The sequence below is a fragment of the Aspergillus chevalieri genome, chromosome 5, assembly GCF_016861735.1.
Source record: "Aspergillus chevalieri M1 DNA, chromosome 5, nearly complete sequence".
Classification (NCBI taxonomy): Eukaryota; Fungi; Ascomycota; class Eurotiomycetes; order Eurotiales; family Aspergillaceae; genus Aspergillus; species Aspergillus chevalieri.
Genome location: NC_057366.1, coordinates 2,618,991 through 2,645,649, shown reverse-complemented (window position 1 = coordinate 2,645,649; position 26,659 = coordinate 2,618,991). Strand labels below are relative to the sequence as shown.

The 26,659-nt window shown below is 47.8% G+C and overlaps 9 protein-coding genes across 9 annotated transcripts; 2 read left to right on the top strand and 7 right to left on the bottom strand.

The window, feature by feature from the left end:
• Positions 1–636: 636 nt before the first annotated feature.
• Positions 637–1,652, top strand: ACHE_50941A (RTA1 domain-containing protein; the record flags this gene model as incomplete). Its single annotated transcript, XM_043280713.1, has 3 exons — positions 637–805; positions 875–1,117; positions 1,183–1,652. 3 exons carry the CDS (start codon positions 637–639, stop codon positions 1,650–1,652), a joined length of 882 nt encoding a protein of 293 aa, XP_043138265.1.
• Positions 1,653–1,792: 140 nt separating this feature from the next.
• Positions 1,793–2,757, bottom strand: ACHE_50940S (uncharacterized protein; the record flags this gene model as incomplete). Its single annotated transcript, XM_043280712.1, has 2 exons — positions 1,793–2,204; positions 2,282–2,757. The coding sequence occupies 2 exons, from the start codon at positions 2,755–2,757 to the stop codon at positions 1,793–1,795; spliced, it is 888 nt and encodes a 295-aa protein (XP_043138264.1).
• A 1,166-nt stretch (positions 2,758–3,923) lies between these two features.
• On the bottom strand, positions 3,924–5,687 carry ACHE_50939S (sugar porter family MFS transporter; the record flags this gene model as incomplete). Its single annotated transcript, XM_043280711.1, has 1 exon — positions 3,924–5,687. The coding sequence occupies one exon, from the start codon at positions 5,685–5,687 to the stop codon at positions 3,924–3,926; it is 1,764 nt and encodes a 587-aa protein (XP_043138263.1).
• Positions 5,688–9,760: 4,073 nt separating this feature from the next.
• Positions 9,761–10,168, bottom strand: ACHE_50938S (uncharacterized protein; the record flags this gene model as incomplete). Its single annotated transcript, XM_043280710.1, has 1 exon — positions 9,761–10,168. The coding sequence occupies one exon, from the start codon at positions 10,166–10,168 to the stop codon at positions 9,761–9,763; it is 408 nt and encodes a 135-aa protein (XP_043138262.1).
• Positions 10,169–11,361: 1,193 nt separating this feature from the next.
• Positions 11,362–11,766, bottom strand: ACHE_50937S (uncharacterized protein; the record flags this gene model as incomplete). Its single annotated transcript, XM_043280709.1, has 1 exon — positions 11,362–11,766. The coding sequence occupies one exon, from the start codon at positions 11,764–11,766 to the stop codon at positions 11,362–11,364; it is 405 nt and encodes a 134-aa protein (XP_043138261.1).
• Positions 11,767–17,407: 5,641 nt separating this feature from the next.
• Positions 17,408–17,830, top strand: ACHE_50936A (uncharacterized protein; the record flags this gene model as incomplete). The annotated part of the gene is made up of 1 exon (XM_043280707.1): positions 17,408–17,830. One exon carries the CDS (start codon positions 17,408–17,410, stop codon positions 17,828–17,830), a length of 423 nt encoding a protein of 140 aa, XP_043138260.1.
• Positions 17,831–19,887: 2,057 nt separating this feature from the next.
• Positions 19,888–20,449, bottom strand: ACHE_50935S (uncharacterized protein; the record flags this gene model as incomplete). Its single annotated transcript, XM_043280706.1, has 2 exons — positions 19,888–19,976; positions 20,029–20,449. The coding sequence occupies 2 exons, from the start codon at positions 20,447–20,449 to the stop codon at positions 19,888–19,890; spliced, it is 510 nt and encodes a 169-aa protein (XP_043138259.1).
• An 822-nt stretch (positions 20,450–21,271) lies between these two features.
• ACHE_50934S (transposase) lies at positions 21,272–23,039 on the bottom strand (the record flags this gene model as incomplete). The annotated part of the gene is made up of 2 exons (XM_043280705.1): positions 21,272–22,150; positions 22,218–23,039. The coding sequence occupies 2 exons, from the start codon at positions 23,037–23,039 to the stop codon at positions 21,272–21,274; spliced, it is 1,701 nt and encodes a 566-aa protein (XP_043138258.1).
• Positions 23,040–26,027: 2,988 nt separating this feature from the next.
• On the bottom strand, positions 26,028–26,417 carry ACHE_50933S (uncharacterized protein; the record flags this gene model as incomplete). Its single annotated transcript, XM_043280704.1, has 1 exon — positions 26,028–26,417. The coding sequence occupies one exon, from the start codon at positions 26,415–26,417 to the stop codon at positions 26,028–26,030; it is 390 nt and encodes a 129-aa protein (XP_043138257.1).
• Positions 26,418–26,659: the final 242 nt, after the last annotated feature.

Below are 26,659 nucleotides of genomic sequence, written 5' to 3'. Positions count from 1 at the left end.
ATACCGACCCACTGTGGCGGTTAATACATCACAGATGGGCAATGGCGGATACGGAGACGGGTATGGATATGGATATGGGCATGTGCCAATGGGAAGGAGACATCATCGGAGGTGCCACTCGGAGAGACCACGAGCATGGAGGGAGCCGAGTGCGAGTTTGTGGACGCTTATGGAGGAGTAAACAGGAATTCGATGGTGTTTCAATAACGGCTATCATGACTTTGAATTTAGATTTGGCTTTATATTCCCATCTCCATTAGGGCTTTTACAGTGTTGGGTCAATATCTACAGCTCATTTAATTCATTAACTTGGTTCTGGTTGAATGTTCTAAGCAATTCCTGCGAGAATTCCGTTCATGAAACCCTACCTCGTACTGTCGTACACTAAACTCTTTTTAGACAAAGGACCCACAGATACAGCATCTTTTTCTTCCTTTTCAGTGTAGATGCTGTATAGGAAGATATTTTTGGACAACCTTTAATATTCTCCTTTTTTTCAAAGAGGATGAAGGTACTCCCAAAATTATAAATAGTTCCGTAAATTTGTAGTTCAATTGCATCTTCATCCTCAACATCGTTCCTTGCAGGACAATATTTTCATATTTGTCCTGATAAGTATACCGGAGTATATACAACATGAGCGACAGCAATCGCCAGATTGATTTTGAGCTCTACCGCTACACACCCAACATTGCAGCTGCAGTCATTTTCATCGTTTTGTTTACTCTTAGCACAGCGTACCACTCCTACCAACTGATCAAATGCCGCGCATGGTACTTTATCGCATTTGTTATTGGAGGCATCTGTGAGAGACAAGCATTTTTGATAACATCTATAGCCCAGGAGCTAATGGCATTTGTTTTCTTCACTACAGTCCAGATAATCGGCTATGCAGCGCGAGTAGCAGCCAATTCGAATAAAGAGAACGTACCTATCTACTCAATACAGACGATCTTGATCCTTCTCGCGCCGCCGCTATACGCCGCGTCGATATACATTGTTCTCGGAAGGATTGTCACGTATCTCCATGCCGAACATTTCAGCTTGGTCTCTGTGAAATGGATGACCGGTATCTTTGTGACCGGAGACATCATTGCATTTGTGATGCAGGCAGCAGGTACATATACCATATGCATGATGATCCTTTCCTTTCCCAATCACAATGCTGAACGTATATTCCAGGTGGCGGCATTATGGCTAGTGGCACAATCAGCGCAATGAATACGGGAGAGAACATCACCATCGGCGGTCTCTGTGTTCAGCTCGCCTTCTTTTCCTTCTTCGTCCTCACGTCTCTGGTCTTCCATTTCCGCATTCGTCGACAGCCGACAGCTAAAGTACTCCAGTTAGCCCAGCATGAAGATAGCTCGGTTCTTCGCACGTGGGAATCGGTCATGTGGGGACTGTATATTGCCAGTGTGCTCATTCTCATCCGCTCTATCTTCCGCTTGATCGAGTATGCTCAGGGAAACGACGGGTATCTGATTAGCCATGAAGCTTTCATGTACGTCTTTGATGCGATGCTAATGTTCTTTGCCATGGTTGCGATGAATGTTTTTCATCCCTCTGTCATTTTGAATGGGAACAAGCGGGTGAGTAGGGGGTCAATGTGGTCTAGCTCCCAAACGGAGTTGCGTGGTCGGAGGTATTGAAGGACTTTTTCTGAGACGGACTGATGGTTATAGACCAAGCAGTACCTTTAGGTCCCTAGAATGAAACTGTCAACATGATTGTTATGTCTGCATTCTGCTAAGAATATATCTGTACATATCCACAATCCAATAGTGTTCCGTTACACGCCACAAACGGCCTTTGGCCATTCAACCCACGAGCGTAGATCCAATGGAATAAGGCACCAAATCTCAGTAAGAAGTGCCTTATCCCATTCTCGCAGGAACCAGAACTTGTTCAGACGATTCAAAGTCACGCAATGGTATGAAAGCAAAACTAGAGACAGAGGCCTATTCTCTTGGAGGAAATCGATAAATTTCAATGGCAACATAATGGGCCAAGCAAACGCCATTCCGCATTCCAATGGGATAGTTGCCTTGTCGATGATATCAAAGGAAACCTCCAAGGAAAGAAGTGCGTCCAAGTATGTGGATTTTTCACCGGGTTCAAGGGGGCAAGCTGCGATGAATTGTCTTAGTTGCGATATTCTATTTTCGAAATCTACCGGTAGTATTGCGTTGCTATGCGGTGACCTTCAAATATTTGTCAGTCGTTCCCTCAACATTCTCTCTTGCTCTTTTTTTTTTTTTTTCTCGCTTGAGAAATTTACCTTGAAAGCTGCTTATCCATACGGTGGTAATCATCACGAAACAAAGGCTTCATTGGAGATTCTCGTATCAAAGAGAGATACGGTCTAAGAATCGTTTCAACTCCCCGACACATGTTGAATAGAGAAATGGCCTTCCTCGTAGAGGGCCCTGATCCATCTGCACCTGGTAATGCACACACATGGACAACAATAAGAGATGAGAAAGCGAATAAGGATATGCAGTTTTGCGCAGAAATAGTAGAAAGGCTCCTTCTGTAAGTATTAAGTGCATAGTGCAGATGAAGCATGGAGCAGTTGAGATAATCCTCACTTTGCTCCGACTTTTGTATTGCAATATGCAAAGCCGAAAATGCGAGTATCCCGTGAAGCAAATAGTCGCATGAGAATGATATTTGTGGTAGTACCATACCCCATACGTTCTGCACATCCTCCCGATCTGAGAGGGTCGAGCAGACAATTGCAGTAAAATGGTGCATAAGCTCAAGGTCTCGAGTCCAGCCCGAATTTCCAAGCACCGAAGATGGCAGATTGGCGAGTTCAGCAACCTCGTTTACCTCGGCAAACAGAGGATTCTGTACAGGACGCGGTGGGTGTTGGGATGACCTATTTGGGGTGCTCCTCGGAACTAAAATTTCACTGTAAACACATTGGCTGTCACGTTTGAGACAGTTCTGGCAAGGATGCCGTTCGTTGCACTACGGTAGTGTAAGTATTATCCTCGCAGGGGCGACATTGACCATCAAGAAGTACCTTCACTCGGCGCCTTTTGCATTCGATACAGCCATTTCGGGATTTTCGGTGAGATTTTCGCGAGGGCATGGCTATCATGAGCTTCCCTCATTGAGCAGTCCAGAATTGCAGCTTCAGTTTTTTCCACGCCATGTGCCGCTACCGTGGGGTAAAAAGATATAGCCTCCTGAAGATATCGAGAAGACAGGAAAGGTGTGAGCACCTAAGTCTCCCGATCCCTTTTCTCGGAACAACAACGGTCCGCAGTTATAGGAAAGACATTCTAAGCGAGTGAGGCAGTGGTTTTAAAATAGCTATTTCCTCTATTTCTATCTTGCAAGAACCCATAAGATACATTTATAGAACTACTATCAAGCGAGCGCGAACGCGATGAACCAAACCTATTTCGACCCCGTTGGAGACAGCTACTAACTGAGTAACGATGGCGACGGAAACTCCATCTTTCTTGATCACTCTTACCACGAGGGGTAGCCTGCGTCCGAAAATGAATCCAAGAAGGAACTGCGCGATAGATGGATCTCTCACAGGAAGTATAACAGGTGTATGTCCTTTCTCGCAGTCTTCTAATATCACAATAGCAACATACGGAAGCGAATTACCATATTCGAGCGACACATAGGCTTAAACCCGCACTACAACAAACTGCACCCATCATGAAACTACACTACAGTATAGCCCTTCATCATCGGAATATCAAGAGCAACAGACAAAGACCAGCTGCTAGCAACCCAAGTTACAGCACAACGGTTTCTAGATTACATACCTTAAATCAATAGAACTATCCGAAGTTATCATTATTTGTCTTCATGTGTACATATCATGGCTCTAAGTAATCCAAAACTCGCTCAAAGTCCATCTCAAAAACGATAACAGTTTACCAAATCACTTTCCCTCAAAGCGTCTCCAATCGAGCTTCCGAGATCTCATGCTTCTCCGCGTCGCCCGAGGCAGTATTACCCGTTCGTACCTCACGGGGTTCCACCGGGTGCATGCCCCCAAAAATCCAGCGCCAATGCTTGACCAAGTTGCGCAAGTTGAGCCCGACAAGCTTCCGCGTCGGCATCAAAAACAGCTCATCAATCTCCTCGAGCGTCTTGTCCTTGGTCTCGGGCATGAAGAGCAGCTGGTAGAAGAAACCGAGGAGCGCCAGACCGCCGAAGAACCCGATCGTCAGGCCCGTGTAGGTCATGGCCGCTTGCATGCGGTCGAAGTTGTAGGTCACGATGAACGACCAGAGATACAAGAAGGTGGAGCAGATGGCCATGCCCTGGCTGCGGGTGTTGAAGTCGAAGCTCTCTGCGGGGACGACCCATGTCAGACACGAGTATGCGCCGAAGAAGCTCATGTAGAGGACCATGCCGGAGAAGAAGAGGCCCAGCGCGGTGTCCTTGTTTGCTTGGAAGAATGCGTCGCCCTTGTTGGTGTACAGGTAGCCGACGCCAACGAGGACCAAACCCACGATGAAGACGAGGATGTTCTGCGCCCACACGCGGCGGCCGAACTTGTCCATTGTGAACACTGCGGGGATGGTACCCAGGAACAGCGCGCCGCCACCGACCATCGACATGAGCACGGACTCGCGGTCATCAAAGTTCATCTTGGCCATCAGGTTTGACATGTTGTACATGACCGCGTTGATACCGGTCATCTGGCCGAAGAAAATCATCGCCGAGGCGTAGATGAGAGCGCGGCGGTTGCGTGGAATAAGGCACACCTCCATGTACCGCTGCCACCATGCCACATTGTTCGAACGTTCAACCTCATTCTTGACCGTGATCTCCATGGCAAGGTACTCTTCCAGATTCTTAGCTTCGGATACCTCACGCAGCGACTTCCACACCTGCCATGCGCGTCCGTTCTTGCCCTTGGACACCAGCCAGCGCGGCGATTCCGGCAGGAAGCACATTCCAGCCCACAGGATGGTCGAGAACAGGACGGACGAGCCCAGCATCCAGCGCCAGCTGCCCGATGGCACATCAAAGAATATAGCACCCGTGGCATAGCCGATGACCTCACCAAAAGCGATCATCAGCTGGTAGATCGACACCAGGTTACCGCGCAGCTCTGGCGGAACACATTCAGAAATATAGATACCGACACAACCACCTTCGATGCCAACGCCGATGCCGAGAATGAACCGGCCGGCAAACAACATCCCCACGCTCCGTGCTCCAGCGCAAAGACCGCCTCCCAGCGAGTACCACATGCACGAGACGATGATCGAGTTCCGGCGGCCGAGGTAGTGATTAAGCGGCATCATCATCAAAGCACCAGCCATTGCACCCAGAGGCATCAACGACGAGATGAGAGAAATATCATTTGCCAATTTCGGATCGTCCATGCTCGCCCATTCGCCGGTGCCGATGAAATGCTTCCTGATACCCGGAAGAGCACCAGAAATCACGGACTGGTCCAGGCCGCTCAGCATTCCGCTGAACGCAGCGAAGGTGCCCAGAGTAATGACCAGGGCTCGCGTGTTCTTCGCGCCAAAGGGGATCCGGGAAAAGGCTATCCGGTCGTACACCGATTCATTCTCCAAGTACTGCCGGCTTTGCTGCTCTTGCACTTCGATCTCGCGCTCGACTTCGGCCGGGGAGAGAGTCATTGCAGGGAACTCCTTGCCACCCTCATTGCGGGTGGTCACGGGTTCACTCATGGTTACCTAGTGCTAGTGCTGTCAGGACAGATGGGTGTTTTTGATCAATAGTAATCGATAAATTCAGTCAGGACACCATCAAAAGTAATAAATATACTAGACTTCTTTTGCCAGCCACCCCTAATAAAACGGAAAAGAAAAATGGAAGAACCGGAATCAAAATGTGAACGGGGAATGCGGGATACAATAATATAAGTAAACCCCACGGGCCAAGTTCACCAGTTTCGCGGAAATTACTCTACCCCATCTCTATCCCCAGTCTCCACTCCCGGACCCCGCAAAATGCCTCGAGGAGCCGGTCCGCGTATGTACTCCGGAGTATCTTCGGAAAATGCAAACCATGGACTCAATCCAATCCACCGATGGCCCATGTACAGTATGCAATCTGGATCTCTGGATACGTAGGTATTATAGGGAATGAACAGGGGATGATATATAGAAGCCGAATAGATTGGATTAATGACTATGATATGGTAGCCTTGTTTTCCTTCCTCTACTTCTTCTCTCTCGGTCAGTCCGACTTGGAATCGGTGGCAAGCCAACTAAGTTGTACCGGGCCCGGACAGGTTCCGTGTCCCATACCTAAACCATTGGTTCAACAACCAAGTAAGTTCAGTCAGACACTAGTCTGGGGTGGAGACCCACGGTCCTGTTTGCGGAGAGAAGGGTTCAGATCAGACACGTGATAGATGGATCGATGGGCTTGATGTCGTCCAAATACCCTATTCAGGTTGATACCCGATGTACGTCTTTCCGTGTTCTGCTAACGCCAAGTCCCGGAGGCTAAACTAGTCCCTCCTGTCAGCCCGTAAGGGCAAGGAAGTGAGCCGATGAGTTTGAAGACATATCCCCCGACGTCCCGGTTTCAACTCGGTAAAGCTCCGTGCTCGGTATGGAGTAGAGGATACAGGTTTTACAGCGCCAATGACAGTGCTTGGCATCTTCGCGAATGCACGGGGCTCCAGGATCCTTCGGGATCTTTCGGGATCTTGTCCCTCTCAACCGTTAATACGGAGGCCCCATGGGCCGGCCGACTGGATGCATTCATGGCTCGTATTAAACTCAAAGACATCCTCGTAAATTGCTTCACCGGCATTCCGAATTAGTTGATTTTGACGGGAACGCTCGGCTCAGGTGAGAGAGTGAGTGTCCGGATGACAGTGACAGCTGCATTTTCCCCGGTTGCCCCAGTTTTCCCCGGATATTCGATTGCTGGTATGTGATTATCCGGCCCACACAATCGGCTTATGTCATTGTAATATTTCTTTGACGTAATTTGTTAAAATTTTTCTTTGTTTTTCACTAGGGCTACCATATGGCTAATTTATGACTACCTCGCCGGACGGAGTAAACAACTCGGTGTCTTCAGGGAGGGTCCCGAAGCCGGAACCTCACCCCAGGATAACACCCGGTCGAGACATCTCGTATTCAGTTCTGTCGGGCCACCCTGCGTCAGCCGTGCTCCGGGAATTGATTTCCGGCCGCGCATCTTTCGAGAACGACGACAACCACAACAGTGATGGAAATTCCGGCCCCAGAAGATAGCTCCGTATGTGCTTGAAGACAGTGGTAGCTTGCTCATCGTTTCAAAAGTCGCTCTCCGGTGTCAACTCAATTCTCGGCCAACTCGGACGATCTCGAGGTGCATCCGGTCTGTATTCCTCGGGGTTATCCGTAATAAAACATGCCAATCGGCGACCACGACCGGCCACGGACGGGGAGGAGAGTCTTCCGTGCTGGTGTTGTTGCGTCTGGGTGGGCGTGACTCCCGTATGTCTTGCCTATTTGAGTTATGGTCAATCCTTTTCTTATATTCGTTGGTACCCTCGCTCTATAGCACGATGAGGTACTTTGAAGTAATCTGATAGTATTAGCTGGCAAAGGCAAGATGTTCAATATCTAGCTGCCCTCCAGCCCTTATTAGGGATCTTTAATAAGTGCGCCTGGATAGTATCTCGCGCTGATCTTGGCTCTGAGTCGGGCGCGTCACTTTTCAAAAGCTGCGATGAGTTTGAGGATTAATGCTCTTTCTCACATATAATAATCGGCTTCAAGTGGCAGGTGTCGAGGATGAAGAAAGGATATGGCCAGGTTGGGTTGCCACTGACTGGCGCGCACGAAGGTCTCAATTGTTGCAAAGCTAGGTTATGAGAGGATGTTCGGTATCGATTTCCTTTGGATGTCTTTCGTCACTTTGTTTGACAAACAAGAGCCCCACTGCTCTTGTAGGAGCGCACGCACATCCGCAGGACCTGAGATGTTCGACTTCCAGATGCATCTCGTAGATGACCCACCGAGAACTTGCATAAAGTATTGTTTTCCACCGTCTCAGAAGTAACCGAGGTGATTGTATGAATACCCTCTGATCAGAGCCTTGTGAACAACTTTTCGCCGCGACTCATAAATGTCTTACCGCACTGAAAGTATCGAAACCATGGTAATTGAGTATTAACAAGGCCTTGTACAGAATTCCAGCGACTGAGGTTGTGTTGCTATAGGTCCCAATGAAAGCCCAGTGGGTTGTTCCAGAATGAGACACAGCCCGTTCCCTATTGATTCTAAACATGGGTCCTCAGAACTGCTCCGGTGTCCCCATATTCAAAGGCGAGAATTGCACCACGGAAAGCTACACCGTTTATTACAGGGATCCTATTACCGTCATATTGCGACAGCGAAGCAGACTTGGTCCAGCCACGCTGAGCGCAGCCTCGCAGTGCTCGTCTAACCTTCCTCAGCTTTAGACGACTGGGAATAATTGTTTCAGTGTGATCTCTCGTTGTCTTAGATAGAAGCTACAGGAACATCCTTCTCAAATGAAGGCTCCAATAATGTACAATTCTTATCAGCAAATGGTAGGTATCAAGTCTTTTTAGCGGCCGCGTCTCTGCCCTCCAACGAAGGCATCCGCTTTCTCTTTGGTCGACGGTCTAATTTAGCCCAATGAAGATCAATAATCAGGGCCCGCAGCAGCGCTCCATAGAATATTTTATAGATCTCGAGATCTCACGATTCAACTCTTCCTCATTGAATTCTGGACATGGAGGCATATTCTCGATACTGCTGATAGGTTTCCCACACCACCCATAAGTAGCATATGCCGAATTGCCCCAGTCCCATGGAGGAAGTAGGTCTCCTCCAGGTCAATTGGTCCTAGGAAAACAGGAACTGCAGAACCCTGAGCTTGCTGAAGGACACGATATACCTCAGCTTCGCACAAGAGCTCCGGCCACCGCCAGGAGGTCGTGCCTTTTCCAACACAGTATACCCATATTAGCATAGGTGACTTTGAATGGCGCTCCTGATGCTCCACAGCCTCCCATTGGCGTGCAGTTACGATCGGTGTTTTTATCCAGCTGTTCCTTCACGTGCTGCACCAAAGTTGTTGAATCAATGGCGTGCTGCCTACCGTCTCCGCCCTGTTTATGGAGCTCCACATTTGGGCAAGTGTCATCGAGCAGATCACGCTGTTGCAGGCCAAGTAGACACCGCTGTGTACAAAAGCATGCGTTATGCTGCCTATATTGACTGTCTGACCGTGAAATATGTCGCGAACCCGCCCGGCGTACCGTTTGTTGGACCGGCGATGAACTAACCTTGGCGCTCAGCGTCCCTCAGCGGTGGGAGATTCCACTGAGGATGATGACGGCGGCCGATACTCAGATGTGGCAGACTTGGGGCTGGGATAAGTGTCCATTGAATTTGGGGTATTTCGTAGCGATTCAGCTTCAGAGACTGGAGACCGAATGTCATCAAAGCTAGATTTCCAGGTTGGAAGCTGCGCCTCTGCTTTGTTTCGCCACTGTTGGCTACGAAGACAAGAACGAAAACTCATTAGGCATAGACACAATACCCGAGAGATAGCTGTTGCTCGCTACAGAAGACTCTGGTCATCTTCTGGGTTCACTTCCAAGTTCGGTTCGCAGAGATGGTAATACAGAGTCCTGGGTCGTCATAGGGGACCCGCAGAAGGATTGATGCAAGTCCATTGGTCACATAGGGATACTCAAGTCCTTCCTGAAACATTACATGGTACTCTTGGGCGATCACCGACCCAAACGATTCTTTCAGCTTTCTCATCCTCGGTAATGGGAACATCCTGAGCCCTGACAACCTGTTCCTAGAAGTCCATGGATGTAAGACCTCTGCGAAAGCTCCAGAAGAGCAATCTCCCCATCCTTGGTCCTGCCTTGGAGTTCTCTTTCAGCACGTTGCACTCCTTGTTCGTCAATGCACTCTTCATATCGTTGGTGGATTGAACAGAGCTTCTCATACAGCCACTCAGGCTTTTCAGAGACAAACTGGAGGAACTCCTCCAATGTCACCATTTGTCGTTCTTCATTATCGTCTCCATCAATGAACACAGATGATCGTCGGTTCTCTTGGTTGGTACTGTCATTCGCCTCGTTTCGGTTGGTATCATCATCATTCGTTTCGTTCCGGTTGGCTCTGGTAGAGGCAATGGTGTTTCTTGGGCGAGGCATGCCTGCTGGGTTCGTTGTATCGGTATCGGTATCTATCGGTTGGTCGGAGGGGCACACTACTATGGCTCTACGATCGCTGGATCGAGCCAATGAAGTAGATATGTGGAAAGAGGAAAAAAGGAGATTCGATATTATGTCACGAGCTCGGAATAGTAGATAATAATGAACTGAATTCCTATCTAGACTATTGTAGCCATCGACGAGAATATCGAATCTGGGGAATAAAAAGGAAGAGGAATTCTATCTACGGGAAAAGGGGCTTTTATATGAGTGCTGTGTGGCCTCGCTAAGTGCTTTTCTTTGTTTGCTCAGGTGGCATTGTTTGTTGATGTCTTTCACTGAGACACTGAGCCATCACAGGGGGGGGCTTGCTTGTATTCAATTGTGGTGAGAAGAGTGCCGGTGCCATTGTCAACGCGATGCGATATATGCAAAACTGATCAGGCCAGGATGACCCGGATCTCGATGGTTGGTTTGGCTGTGAATCAAGACTATTGGTATGATTGCCACGAAACTCGATTCTGGTCGCTTAAATTTAATTTTTGAGAAAGCTAACTTAGCCCATTATCTCATTCAGCCTCTATTCATCATGGAAACGCTGTGAAAGGCCCTTTAGAAAAGCAATGAATATAGTTCGGGAAATGAAAACTGTTATCAAAATCAGGGGTACTCTAGACCGACGCAGGATCTTGGGAGTTTTTCTCTTTCGAGTACCGGTGGGAACCAAGCAAGTCTATTACAATGAAGTTGGCAACCATCAGTTACAAATCATTTTTCATAAATAACCTCTAGCTAGATCTAGCGTCTAGCAACCACGAAGGCGGGTCTCCAGTAGTTTTCCCAGTACATGCAGCATCCACGCACATCTGCAAATTTCCAAAAGCAAATTGCCTGCCCGTTAGTCCAGGCCCATAATGAATATACTTGCCAGAATTAGTCATGATCGTCTTAGTGCTTTTCGGAATAATCGGTTCCTCGATAGAGCACCAGCAAGTGTCTTGTAAGAACTGGACCCCGAACTTCTCAAGCTCCTGAACGTAACCTGCCTGAGAGGCAAGGCCATACCGAGCACGGCCACAAGTAATTATCACGGCCACATCCTCTTTCTTGGTTCTTCCTTGGCATAGCTTTGCGACCTCCTTGATTTCCCGGAATGGGAAATGCGGATTGCCAAACAATATAAGGTTGATCTCTCATGGCTCAGAGCCATGGTTGAACTCATCCCAGATAGCATCCAGAGCCTTCCAGTCCACATCAATAGCTTCAAGGACAATACCCTTGGGGCACACAGCCTCGAGCGTGGGAGCCTCTGGAGTTAGGTTGACCATATGAAACATGGGAGCACTAGAGGATGTAGCAAATGCAGCTGAGAACGCCTTAAAGCCGTCCTTGTTGGGCTTTAGCTTTTCCAGTCCAGTGATTACCGGAATGCGAATATTTGCGAGAGCACCAAGGGTGTAGCCCAAGATAGGCCAGAATGAGTCGTCGGCCGCTTCGGGTGGTGTTACTCTGAGCCAGATAGACGCAAAACGATTCTCATCCACATAGGCCCCTGCCTTCGGTGCGCGGCCAGTCAAGGCAGTCAGAGCCTCAAGCATATTAGGGTTCTTTAGTGTTCTCGCACCAAGTACACTGTTTGCATAGATAACAGCATTGGACTCTCCCCAGGCGATCGGATCGCTTTAGTTTGGGGGCAGTGTCGAGTAGGTAGGGGGCACAGGTGAATGAAATCTTGCCACCCATATCAACAAAAGCCCTTGCTAACTCAGAACAGGTCGACCCAATCTCTGCATTTACTCCAAGAGTCCGCCAACGTTTTTGGTCCACATTCAAAGAGTTGATAGTTGTAGGGACTTGGAATTTACCGCCCCAGTCACGAAGTCTTTGCCCAAATGCAACCGAGCCGGGGCCATACCAGGCACCATCTGTATGGGCTTGGCTGACATCCATCAGTTCTCTGGCTCCCATCATGTCTGCCATTCGAATAATGATCTTCAGCGAAATCCTCGCTGCCTCACCGTTGGCTCCATCTAGTGTCGCCCGGTCGGAATCAGTTAGTTGGATGTCGAGATTATTAAGGTCAACAGCAGGTTTCGCAGCCAGATTGGAAGTGTTGGCCCTCAAAGGGGCATCCGAGACTAGTTCACTCTGGATATGAACGGTCTTCCCATCCCAAGCCAAAACTTGACGAAAGTCCTCTGGGTTCAGTGTGATCACAGCGGCTGTCTTGTTGAACAATTAACTCCTAGCGTGATAATCTCCTCGCGACGCTCGAAAATCAGCGCCTTGGGTCCCAACCCGTTTAGAATGAGCTCCAGCATGATGACGCTGTCACCACATGATCCTCGTCCTCCAGGTATCGCCAAGATTGTATCTTTCAGTAGGCGACCACTCAGCGGATGGAACCGATCAATGACCTCGCCCGTCCTTGGATCAACGCGCCCCCCCCCCAAGAAGCTCAGTTCAAGATCAGCTGCCAGCAGCGTCGCTGAGGCGGTGCCAGTGATATAAGGGGTGCCGCGAAAGATATGTTGTCCTAACAAGGCCGTCTTTATAATGTCAAGGGAATGTGGTGTAGTTTAGAGACAATGTAAAAGATAAGAAGTATAGTATCAGGCCAGAAATTGGCGGGAGGCGGGGCAGGAATATATCTAAGTTTCGAGAAGCAGCTCTAGTGGGAAATAGGATAAGTCGTAGCATCTTCGATAGAGTCGGCTAGTATGCTCGGAATTTAGCTTATTAACGGTTCAAAGAAAAGGGAATCTCGGGTACAAGAGCCGAAGTACGATATATGATATAAAATATCCTGGAGTCGCTCCTGTACTTCAAGGGACAAGGATCGGGAGGGCCGGGACACGGCCGGAATATGGTGCATCGCTAACTTGACCCAGTTTTAACTGCGGCTGTGGGGTATTCCCAATCGGATATTAAAAAGAACCACTCCACGCCGTTTGCAGTGTGAACAGTGTGAGGACAACTATATAATATTAAAAAGATCTTCCACACGATCTCACTATACGTCGCTGATACTGCTATCCTCATATACGAGCCGTATCACTTCCCAACCATGACAAACGCTACGATCATAACCCGTCGGGCATTTCGCCGGACCGACGACTACACCCCGGGCACACCGAAGTTGAAGTATGTGGAGGAAACTCTGCCTCCTCTCGGTCTTACATCAGTGTTGATAAAGATTCATGCTATTTCGCTGAATTACCGGGACGCTAACATCGCGAACGGTGGAAATCCTTGGCCCGTGTTACCGAACGCTATACTATGCAATGATGCAGCAGGTGAAGTGGTTGCTACTGCTGAAAGGTGAAGAACCTTGCTGTCGGGGACAAAGTGGTCCCTATCATCGACACAAAAGTACATAACTGGGCGAGAGCTAGGTGGCTCCTGGCTAGCTGCCGATGAAGATGGTGTTATGGCGGACCATGTTGTTTTCGACGAGGAGGTTGTAGTCAAACTTCCAGATCATCTTGACTTTGTAAGCGCTGCAACAATTCCTTGCGCTTGAGTCACTGCATGGTCGGCACTAAAGGGCATGAGTATCGGTCAGACTGTCTTGATTCAAGGTATGTGCCTCGCCACTTGGAGATATGTAGGAGTTATTGATACTTAGACTCGAAGGAACTGGTGGTGCCAGTGTGTTTGCACTTAAGCTTTCTTGAGCCGCGGGCCTTCAAGTGATCTTGACATCTTCGAGCGATCGCAAACTGGAAAAGATGAAGGAGAAACACTCCAATCCACCACTTTTGACAGTCAAATACTCCAAAATACCAGCGTGGCATGAGGAAGTCCTAAGGCTTACTGATGGTGTTGGTGTTGACATTGTGGTTAAAAATGGCGGTACCCCGTCATTGGTTCAGTCTATGAAATGTACTCGAAGGGGTGGGATCGTTAGCCAAGTTGGGTATCTCGGCAAGCAGAATCCCCAAGACCTGGCTGAGCTCGTTCCGATTATGATTGATCGACGGGTTATTTTGAGGCAAGTTTTCATTTACTTCTCTTGGTTTGACTGAACTAACAAACTGTCAGCTACCAAGGTGCAACTGGACGACCTGATACTCAACATTTCCTTTTGAAAAGGCCGAGGAAGCAGTTGAGTATATTTGACAGAGAAAACAGGCCGGGAAGCTTGTTCTTTGTCTTTAGAGACTTGTCTTCTGGCCGTTTTTGTAGCTGGCTGTGACCTGTACATACTTCACATTCGGTAGGACTGAGAAAGTGTATAGACTAGACTAGGGTCTCGATTTGACCAATTTATGCGATTTTGAACATGCGGCTGTGTAAGACAACTTTCCCCTTGGCTTCTCATTACAGTTATCAAAAGCAGTCTCCTAGACCTGGTGAGTTTCGGCAGCTATGGGGAGCACTTTAGCTCTTGTTAATCTACGAGAAATGCTTCAGATGACGTACACCCGAATCTCCGTGGCGTCCGGTATTCCCGTACTCCGTCTTCTGGGTTAGAAAACTCAGCGCGGCTTTTCTCTTAGTAGCTGAGAACAAGTTGTTTATGTGCGATTGTGCTTGCCTTATTGCACGCCCAATTCAATTATAATTTGACGAAAAGATCCATAGACTATTGTGACAATTTGTGACCATAACGAGCAGATACTCCACGTTGGAAACTAGTAGAGGCAGAAACAAACATTAATACCAGTCTGGATGAAAGGTACAATAATCGGAGATTTTCAGAAACTCTAACACAAGCCAATAACAACTGTTGAACGCAAAAAAAAAAAAAAAAAAACGAAGATGGAGAACTCAAATATCGTAGCGAACATCATCATCCCTTTCCTGTCTGGATACCTCCCTCGGCACTTTCCATAGAAGAAGCCATGAGACTCGCACCTTATCTCTTCTAAATCTTCCCAAAACACCTTCCCAAACCCGTCCCCTCAGTCACAAACACATCAATCGTCTGGCTCACCATAATAACCGGCCGAGGCTAGAAGCAGACACCAACTCTTCTAGTCGAGCAGCGACAGCATGAACAGCTTGGTCATGAGCCTAATCAAGATCGTTGGAGCTAAAGCCCGAGTCTGGCTTACTTGATTCCTCGTCAAATGGCATAGCGCCCGCTAAAAACTCAGCAGATGTGCGTGCCAACACGTCCAAGTCAATACTGTTCGGGTAACGGATAGCATTCAGGGCAATGTCCTCCATGAGGTAACAGTGCGAATCTTGACAGACAATAATGTACGTGGAGTCTCAAGACTGAACAAGACGCATCACGGGCCTGAAGCACCTGAATATAGCGTGAGCCTCTCGCATCGTACCTTAATCATTATCATCAAGTCCCTTGACAAAGTTGTCGACGCACTCAGCCTTCTAATACGTAACTAGAAGTTCTCAAGACACCAAATGTTGTAGGAGTGGATCAACCAGTGAGAGATTTTCTCGCTGCTGTAGAATGACAGGAACAACCTTACGGATAAGCCCCTGTTCGGCAGTGCCACCCAGAATCCGCCAACAGGTGGTCAGGAAGCCAGAGAATAACTGGTTGAAGGTCGAACCAACATCGCCCTCGCGATATTTGTAATCACTCCCAGCAGCCAGTTGAATTCTTAACCGGCCGATGTGGTATATCGGGATTCCGGGCCTGAGTGATTTCAATTATCTGTGATGTAGCATGCGAGACCGGCAACTTTCTGCAGCAATGGAAGAGGTGGAGGGAGATGGGTCTTAAAACAGAAAGCCAATACTATGAGTACCGTACATGAAAATCACAGTGCCAGGGAATATGGCCCACAGGAGGTTCTTGTTTGACTTGTCGGAAAGTGCACTTCGGCCCTCCGCGTAAATCGAAATGGAGTATTATCTGCTGTGACGGGTTCGAGTTGACAAAGTCCAGGTGCCATGGGAGGTAAACGAGTGCGTTTAGCTGGTATGACTAGACATGTCTCTATGCACTTGGTTAATGCTGCGCACATCAAGTGGGGTGAACATTTACCAACTCTTGCCTTCCCCGTGGGCAAAAGTCTCGCAGGAAGCCGGAAAACAAGTGGACCAGCCTCCAATATGCCCCCCCCTCTCAAGGTACAGAGGCAGTCCGCAAAATAAGCGTTATTTTCTTCTCCTGAGCGGATTCCGGGGCCGGGATACGTGCTCATCTGCTGTCGCCGGTCAGTGTGTGTCCCAGAGGGAAAGGGCGGAGCTGGTTTCTTCATTCGGAACGTCCATGACGGCTAAATCCGTTGGTGCTTTGAGAATCGACTGAAATAGAAACAGTGAAGAGTTAAAGATAGAATGTGTCAGAAATTTCGCTGCCTGTGATGAGATAAGATGGAGATCATCAGCCCTACGGAACAAGCAGTCATGTTGGAGCCATGGGAGAAAAAATAGAAGCGCAGGGATCTGACTGAGCCATGGATACGGGGATGGTACCATGTTCCTATTCCGTGCAAGTACCAAGATATTTACTTGTATATACTCACACCATACAAATTCGCTACTGAGTACTCCGTACACTCCATGTAGGAATACGCCGCGGAGTAATTCCGGGCAATCTCAGAGGAAGAATCAAAATCCGGTCCGTGGGAGCCAACCGGCAAAGCAGTTCCGATTCTCGAATGACGATAGAAGGAAATCCCCTCGCATGGTCCAATAAGGACAAGTCATCCAGACGATCCCGATTATCAGACGGGACAGTGTGACGTATCATGTAGCTTGAGTATAGAGTACTCTGAGTACAGTTTGAACACGGAGGACAAAGTACATGGTCACCTCCATGCAAAGTTCAAGATAAGTAGCAAGTGAGTCATACGGCTATATTGATACTTGATTGCAGCATTGACTGAGCGCAGACAAATATGATTATCCCATTGCCGTACTTCGTACAAACACATTAACCTGCATAGCGGACGGACAGCAGGCAGCGGTGAAATTGAGGCTCTTTGACAGGCAGACTCCCCCTGATTGGCCAAGAGTCTGCCCTACAGGGCAGAACGGGCGTATTTCCCCACCTTTTCACCGCTAGCGGCACAGTTGACCCCATTTGCGGGTCCCTGGCACGTGCTGGCGGTGTTTGATTGGCTGATTGGTGTCTAGGCTTCCATGCCCCAGGGTCACTACGCGTTTTAGCGCAGAAGCACGGACGCTGATAGGCTGATTGGGTTGATAGGCGGGTTGTAAGGCTATCCCCGAGGAGAATTCGTGGAGAAACATAAATACCGGGTCTATTCCAGCTTTCTCCTTGCTTTCTCTCACTGTTTTACATCCTACCAAGCTATGCAAAAGCAGGCCCAGTCTTCCAAACAGTATAATAACACGGAACGCGGTCTTTACCTCTCTTCTACTTCAATCAACACAAACCAAAAACACTCCTCTCGTCCTAAATCTCCGACTCCTAGCGATATTTCCACCAGCACTACTCTGGTCAACCTCCCCAGAATGACTCAACGATCCGCCAGTCCCGTCCAGATGTCTCCCCGCTCTTCCTTCAGCAGTCTTTCCCGCTCCGACTCTCACTCTCGGAAGCACGTCCGTCACTCCAGAAAGACTAGCGACGACTACCGCCGCTACAATGGCACCGTGAACCACTACGGTCGTCACTCGAACGACTGGCTGTTCGGAGGATTCAGTCTGCGCGATACCGTTCGCGGTGGTGTCGAGCGACTCCGTCACCACAACCACCACGGAAACGAGGGCTGAACGTGTGCTGTGCTGTTCCTTGTACCGAGTACGCGATACAAACAAACATTTGCATATTCGACAAACACGAATATTTCCTACGAACACTAGCAATTGGGCTTTCGGCGACCAGTCGAATTCGAGCTCTGATGACAATTGTACATCCCGCCCAGTTGATACCTGACGCGACGAACAGCAGTCCAATGGATCGCATGCGGCTCTTTCTTCCGCTGTTCGACCTTACTGGTCATTGGCCACCACAAACGTGTATCCTGCATGTACGGACATTTCCGAGGGGTGACATGTGTTACCGCCCTCTATGGATCGTCAATAATTTCCTTTGTTGATGTGGTTGCCAGATTATGTATCTAGTTGATGAATGTTTGTGCGTAACAATTTACGAATTACGAATCATTTTTTTGTCTTCATCTTATCTTTATATTTCTTCTCGTAGCTTATACTGCTGGCTGTAGAACCTGCTTCGTCTCGGGGCATCGTATCCAAGGCGTATATTATTATTATTATTATTTAATCAAGGTTATTGTCCATACCGAGCCCTAGAGCTATGACAGACCATGATTTATGGACTCGAGGCCGGCAGCTATTCTACGGTCTTTTGTCCTTATAAGTTCCTGAGGTAACACCCCCTTCTATAATCTTTCTAATCCCTTTCCTCGCCCCAGGCAGCCTGTATGCGCAGGGCTTTCGAGCAGAGTGCTCTCCTTGTTTTTTCGGAGCAGGGTGGGTGTGACCTAGGCTAATTCTCAGCTTAGGCTACCCTCCCTGTTATCCTTCTCCTGTTCTACTTGCCTCCTCCAATGCTTCCAGCCCCCGTTCCTCGTCTTTCAAGGCGTATATTAAATGTATAGGCATAAATCTATCTGTACTCGCAAAGCATGCCTGTTCTTCTTATGGCTATACAAAACGTTCTGATTAGTCCATGCGATGAGGTATGGGTATGGCCATGTCGCACGCCTAATGGTCTATTGGCTTTTTTTTTTTTCTTTTTGCCCCTTCACCGTCGTACCATTCTTCACTTAGCCTCTTTTTTTCATACGCCTCATTTTTATTCTATAGAATGTTTATTTTGCATTCTACATTTCCGTGTTGCAAAGATCTTGCAATATCAGTCGGAGTAATGTCGGAGTAATGGTCGGTACAAGGTCCCGCTGAGCGTTTATATATAATCTTGTGCTTGCAGACTGCTCATGCAAAGCCACTCTCGATTAATCGTATTCTAAAGCCTTCCTATTAAATATACCGTAGAAATATTGAGCTGGACTGGGGCTTTTCAATCAACCCAGTTTCCGTGGTGTTCAAAAAAAAAAAAAAAAAACACATATACGGACACAGAGAGAAGGGTAATAAGAAAAAGAACGGTTAGCAATTTGATTTCCATTGATTCCACTGATCCATACCAGTAACTATCTAATGAACGAAAGAAAAGAAGACATGCATCCAAAGCCCGTATCCCTGTTTCAGAGTTCTGAACCAAATTACCTTACTATCTCTGAACCTCCAACACGCCTCCGATCTACATAATAGCATACACATGTCGCACCATTTACCGTTGCGGAGAATATTCGGAAGCAGTTCAATAGGTCGTCAGAGTGGCGGAATCCACAAACGGTGTGATCGCCCGGGAGCAATCGATTGCATTTGCAATGCATGAGCTGACCAAATGTCCGTAGCCTAGTGGCCGCAGGAATGTTTTACCATAGTGAAGGTTATGGTTGAAAGTGGGAGAATTTGGAGACTACCGAACCAGAAGGGGGTAGAGGGAGCCATTAGGTAGACAGAATTAATTAATTATCGCACTGCATTGACAAGAATAACTCGCAAAAACCCCCGAAAAAAGATATAACTCATCATAACCAGTCACAGATTGAAAACAAACCCTCTAGCGTATCCTCATTCTTTGAAGTCTCTCGTAGCCAGAATTATATACGCTGCAAATCTCCAAGAAAAGCACTCCGGTCTTCAAAGAATCCAGCTCTTGGTAAACCTTGGACAGAACCAACGCCAATGCTCTGAATCTAACAAAACAGCAGCAAAGAAAGGAAAGGGAGAAATCTGAATCAAGCCTGCTGCCACGCCGCAATTTCCGCGCCTGTTATGTCGATGTTCTCCGTAATCAAGCTTCGGAGCTTGGAGACCTGTGCCGCAGCTGGTATTCTGTTAGTTATAGTCAAATCCAGTGGAAAAAAAAAAATACATACTTGGTCTCTGGGATGCCGGAGCCCCTGCATCAACAGTAATAACTCCCGAGTCGATATATTCCTTGGTCATGACTCCGCACTGCGAAGCAGCACCCAACATAACCCGCAACTTGTACCGACCTGGTTGCGAGATAGTAAGAGGACTGAACCTCGCATAACCGCTGGTGGTGTTTCCATTGCGGCTGCGCACGCTGGAGGTAAGAGGACCTCCTAGAGCTGAGACACTTGTGCCGGATTCGTTCTTCAAACACACATTGGCAGCAAGTTGGTCAGTGCCATTTCCTGGGTTTCCTGATCGGACGGCCACGATGACGGGGAGGGTGAAGGGGACACCGGGGCGGACGGCGGTTGGGGGACTGATCTCGAAAGTCATGCCGTATTCGCGGCTGGAGCATCCGTTTGTACCGTTGGTTACTACCATTGTGATGATATGTTTTGGTGATTGTTGTAAGAGATGCGGGGGAGGGAAAGAATAATTTTTTACTGTCCAGGAAGGTACAATAAATGAAGACTTGGGCGGAATCAAAGTGAAGGGAAAGAAAAGAAAAGAAAGCCAACAGAAGCTATTGGTTTAGAGATGGAAGTGGTGGTAGAGATGATATCAGGAGATCAGAGTTTGGGATAAGCTTGAAGTAAATCTTGACGGGATCCGGGGAGGCTTTATACCTTCGGATACAAACTCAATCTCTTATGCCATGCAAACCGTTGTAACTGTACATCCGCACTCCAACACTTTAACAAAAGAACACATGCATTGGACATGAATCTTTTGCCACAGCAAGCACACTGAAGGCAATAAATTCTTTATGATCAAGATAAAGGTTTGTAAAAGGATCTGACACTAGTATTGCTTGATGCACATCAATAGTACTGCACGGTGTCCTGGGAAGCAATATCAGCAAGGCGATATTGGTGGCCAGAACGTAATACCGGCTTTCTGATTTGAGTTTGTTGCTCCATTTTCTTTTTCCAGACGCGTCAACACAGCGACTAGCATGGAGGTAGCTAGCCGAATATGGAGTTCATTGTAGGAACCAGGTTCCAGGAAACCCAGGAAATCTTGCATAATGCGGCATCAGATCACGGCAGGAATACGCCATGCCAGGAGATTGGAGGGTACTTGTGCCTCCACTTTTTCACCCGCCGCTTTCGCTGTGGGTGCGCCACACCGATAGGATATTCACACCGATAGAATAATAATATCATATACCCTTATATGGATGTCTAATAACACATGTTATATTCATCGGTTTTTGTTTAAAATACTATCAATAGTTTCCTGGTCGGCATTTTCATCAATTCCCATCATCCATAGCTCCAATCGGTCATATCTGCGGTGAGTGGTGGCCAAAGAAGTCCTAATAGACTGTTCAAGTCGCCGCCCTTCCTTCTTTTCTTCTGCCTTCTTTCGGGCACCAATTCGCCTGTTGGCATCCTGCACTGATAGTACACCAGAGTGGCTAAGTCCAGGAACTTGTCGACGAGATTTTGGCTTAGATTGGTGTGCTGCAGCCTTGAGATATCGGTCCAACTCCATGGCTGTTTGATCACTGGATTCCGCCTGAGTTAGACCACCACTAAATATCCTCTCCAAACGCCTATTTAAGCCTGGTGATAAAGCAGCTAGATGACCATCAATCTTATCCAAGGATGCCCGAGCCTTAGAGATTTCTTTCCGGAGTTGCCTGATGGTTTTAGGAGAGCTCTGGGCGGAACCACTAGAGGTAGAGTCACCATCCCATATTTGTAGATCTGGAATGGGCTCTGCTTGTTTCTCCAGATCGTCCATAACAGGAGAGGGGTCAAAAGGGAAGACTCCACAATCTCTAAAGGCTGATTGGATAGTATGGGTCTTGAATGTCTCCTTCCGAATACCTGGTAGTACTGTAAGGAACTCCCGCTTCTCAAAATCACTCCATCCAAGTATAGCAGCCTCAGTGACAGCCTGCCCATGATAGTGTTTGTACTGTTTAAATGGCTTTCCATCTAAAGGCTGCAAAAAATGGGTTGCATGTGGTGGGAAGGAGTAGAGAAGAATCCGATTCTTCTCGCAGTATTCAATGAATTCATACGTGAGGTGAGATCCATGATTATCCATAAGAAGCAGCCGATAAACACCAGCCTATTTAAATAAGAAATAGTTAGCCTTGACTGCTATGTGATCAATAAAGAAAAGAGTCTAAACCCACACATCGCTGCTTAGTATGCTTGTCGAAATGTTTAATCCATTCAAAGGCTATTTCATCGGATATATAGCCATTTGGTGAGACGCCCAGTATCCAGTTTCCTGGCATATCTGAATGCGTATACCAGTCCTCTAGATGGCCCTTTCCCGGGAGAATGATGCAGGGAGGAAGGACCGATCCATCTGCAGAAATACACTCCACAACAGAGATTAAACCACGAGAAAAAGAGGCACCAGGATGTTGCGCTCTTGATGGATATTTAGTGATTACCACTTCTCCACGGCCCTGGCCCTCCATAAAGCCAATTTCATCGAAATTATAGAGGTCCTGGGGCTGGATCTGATACTGTTTAAGGAGGATCTCTAACCGATCATACCAGTTCTGAATTATCCCAAGATCCTGAGATTGTAGGCGCTTTGGATCCCTTGGCCTTTGTTTAAGCCGTGTATATTCAGGTCCTAAGCGTTCAAGAAAGCGATATGGCCATTCTTTGCTGACTTTTTTGGGAGGGATAGTTGGGTCCGTATGGGCACGCTGTAGGATCAAGTTGGCACTTTTTTCTATCCTTTTAGCTGTTGGAGGCACTCCAGCTTGATCTAATCGCTCAATCCAGTGCTTGAGTGCATTCTCCTGATGCTTATCAAGTGCATAGTTAACTGGCTTGGTAGAATTTCGCCCAGGTAGCCCTTTGACGCGTCGAAGGAGCCGTTGGTAAGGCACATCAAATGCCTCTGCTAGAGGGCGAATTTTTTGTGATTTATCGCGTTCGTACGTGGCAATGGCATTTTTAATTTGTTCTTCGATATTTTCGCGTTCAGTAGGCATGGTAGACGATGTCTATTGAATAGTAAAGATGATGGGTATGATGAGATGGATTTTTATTCTATCGGTGTGAATATCCTATCGGTGTGGCGCACCCACAGCGAAAGCGGCGGGTGAAAAAGTGGAGGCACAAGTAGAACCTTATTGTTGCTCCACATGGCGCGATAACTCCACACAGACAGATAAACGAGATCGCCAATTGTTGCAATTGAAATAATCGGTAATACCAACCCGACGAACCAGGTGTGAACGGGGAATGCGGAAGCCTTAGGCTGTAGTATTTTCATCAGCGCTTATCAAGCTGGTCTGTTCTTTGCCTCTTCACGCGGTATTTAGTTCCACTTTCCTTCCTGGGCAGGGTGGGATCAATGTGATGGGGCTAGGGGGTCCATGAGTTCTTCGAACATCCACGTCGATGGTCCCTGCTCTCAACTATCATGCATTAGTCAGGGCGATTAAGTTTTGTGCTTTGAGATCTACCACTTGCAAACTTGGCCCCTGCTCAAACAGCTGAGTTATCGAGCAAAACAAGACGGTTAGCTCCAGGCTGCCACAATATGAAGGCAACCTGCGTAATGCATCTGGAAATCCTTGAAGATAAATCCCGCGTGAGATGGTGGCTCTACCACAAGGCTTGAACATTCGTAGGGGATTTAGCACCGGAAGATCCAATCCATCCATAGCGGTCAGACAATGAGCGATCTGAGAAATCAAAAGCCAGGGAGCAAAAGCTACTCAACGCTCTTCCCAGCAAGTCCCTAGCGTATCCTAGCGTATCTGTAAGAAGAGCCAGGGGGAATGAACAACGGCAACGAAAAGGGCCGGAACACCCGACAAGCCACACCGGCGTACTTCGCCACACTGTACTAGCCACATTAGCCACATAGACCTCCACCGCCGCCCACTTCAGCCTCAAGTGATCTACAGATTCAACAGCATCATCTCCACCATCACATCTTCACTCTGCGAGGGTCTATTTTTTGTCTCTACTCGATTACTGCTGCCTTGGTTCCTCGTTTCTCTTTCCATTTAGAGGTTGCACTGCGAAATTTCTCAGTATACTCTTCCCACCATTTTTCCGTTTCCAGGGATTTCCATAGAGCAGATCTGCTACGCTCTTTTGATGCGCTCTCCACATGGGAGGACGTGCATATCCGCTCGTCCGGAGTTCAGGGAACAAGGATTTCTGTAAATCTATCTGGGATTATCAGCATTGAACCAATCAATTGTGCAGGGACTATACGTTCCTTGCGGCATTGCGAGTCTCGAATTATGTTCGATAAGCACACTGCTTACTGGCTCTGGTGACTTTTGTCGCTTTAGACCTTTTCTCCTTACGAGTTCACGATGCTACCAACCATGTTCATCCGGGATTTGCTCACCATGCTCCTATATCGGCAAGCTAGTAGCCACTCTCCCCACATCGTCTAGAACCATTGCTTAATGGAGACTCCAAGTTCGGCAGCGTGCATATGGCCACGAGTGATTATAATATCAATCTCCACACGGTGAAATCTCGGTACATCCAATTGTATGTACTTATCTGTTTATTTCGGGGCTTGAATTTTTCTCCTTGCCCCTTCCTCCTGTCGTGCGGTGCAATGCGCTGCAGTGTAAAAACGACTGACAACAACGCCAAACAGCGGCTTCTTTTGATCGGACCGGTGAATGCAATAACAAGCCACATGTGGCTTGGAGGTCCCCGGCTCCGAATTGTGGCGGTGAATATCCGGATCTTGATACGGCGGAAACCCTTGCTACTATTGCGTTTGCTGAACAAGCACATTGACGGTCATGAAAAGCAAACATCAAATAATGACTTGTTACCATGTTGTTTCTTCGTTTACACATGGGGCCGGAATGTAACTGCCTACAGAAGCTCTGGATGATTCTATGACTCTCTGCAGATGACGATGGCAATCATTGCGACATGTCCTCAAGTTGATTCTGGGCTTTGCATTATTACTGCAAAGGGGGCAGCTTGCGAGTCTTGCGTTTTTTGTCATTTATCATGTTGGATGGTCCATTGACTCCTTGCGGTATTTTGAAATCGATCGCCATGGTCCGACATAGAACCGGTACGTGAACTGACTGGCATGATCCTCCTAGTTCTATGTTTCTAACATCTTGACTGGGAGTGTGTTTCTCTAAATATCAGCAAGATTCTTTGTAGGAACAAGCCATTGAGCATCAACCGGTACTCCCATATTACTGCTTCAATGTCGCTGAAAACCGAACCAATTCATTGTCCAGGTGAATCCTTGTACGCTACTTACTGACTACAACATGGCCTTGGTCATAATAGATATTATGTGTAGGCATTCTTCATATGTGCTACTGAGACTTAGGGAAAACATTCCAGAGAAGACTCGTTGGAAAAGTCCCCAGCATACCCTCCGCATTCTCAATCGAATCCACTTTCCACACTCAGCGGACACCTTTCCCTGAACAAACAGCCCGACCCGCACAAAGGCCAGAAAATAACGGAAAGCAATTATGGCTATCACTTCCCGGACTCCGGCATCTCCAGGAAAGACCTAAAAGCTCTCAACCAGACCTCGCAACCCCGGCAAGAAAGTTTGGAGACACCGATGTACGAATAAATCGTGTTGCCCCCTTTCATTGCCTTGGCAATCTTGAGTTCATAATGAATCGCTGTATTCTTTGCAATCGTCTCCCTAGCCATATAGGCGCACATGACCGCTGAATGAGTAGACGTGAAGGGGATCAGTACCCAAATAACGCACGCAGCGCACACACCGATCGTCAACAACATCCTCCCAAAATTCTCCCTCTTCGGCCTTCAAACGCACCACCATCTGCCCTAGCTCAGAAGCTCTACCGTTGGGCCGAAAAGACCGCTATTGTGAGCGGACGCTCATCATGCTCGGGAACCGAGATATATAGTAGCGCGCTGGTTAGGCCCGCACTAGCTTAACAATAGGCAGCATCCGATCCGATCACCTCCATGTCCATTTCATACAAATCATATTAAATCCCCGCAGCACGATCGAGGACGTCCTCCCAATGACTGGCTGTTTGAGGGATCACAATACTCTTTGTGGAGATTGATGGTTGCTTCAAGATGTTGAAGGGCAAAGAAAAAAGCTGGGGAGAACGCGGCGACCGAACAAACTTCTTAAGAATGTCGAGTTGACGAAGAGTTCTTATAGTTTTACTCAAGTAGTTCTCGAGGGAAGGGAAAGGGGCGTATCTTTCTGAGCCGGTGCCGGCGAAGGGCTCCGTGTCGAGAAACTCCTGTACCACCATCTGGGTATCTCTTAGATGGACTAAGTACGGCCCCCAGCTGTCTTGATCGGCCGGCTTGCCAGCACGAGTCCAAACATAAAGCTCGGCAAGGCGGCGAATGTACTCGCGCATCTTCACGAAAGGATCCGAAGTGGGCAGACCTGTATATGAAATGGCGAGTAGAAGTGGGAGCTTGGAGGTTATCCGCTTCCTCCATTTCTGGAAGGAATAGGCAAGGCACACTTTATCGATGCTGAAGTTTCCACGTATAGATAGGTGATTGTTTGACCCAGGTATATGAGCGTAAGCGTTTCCTGGTGTTTGAAAATAGAACACCAAAATCACATTAGTTAAAGAGAAACGACATAAATGCT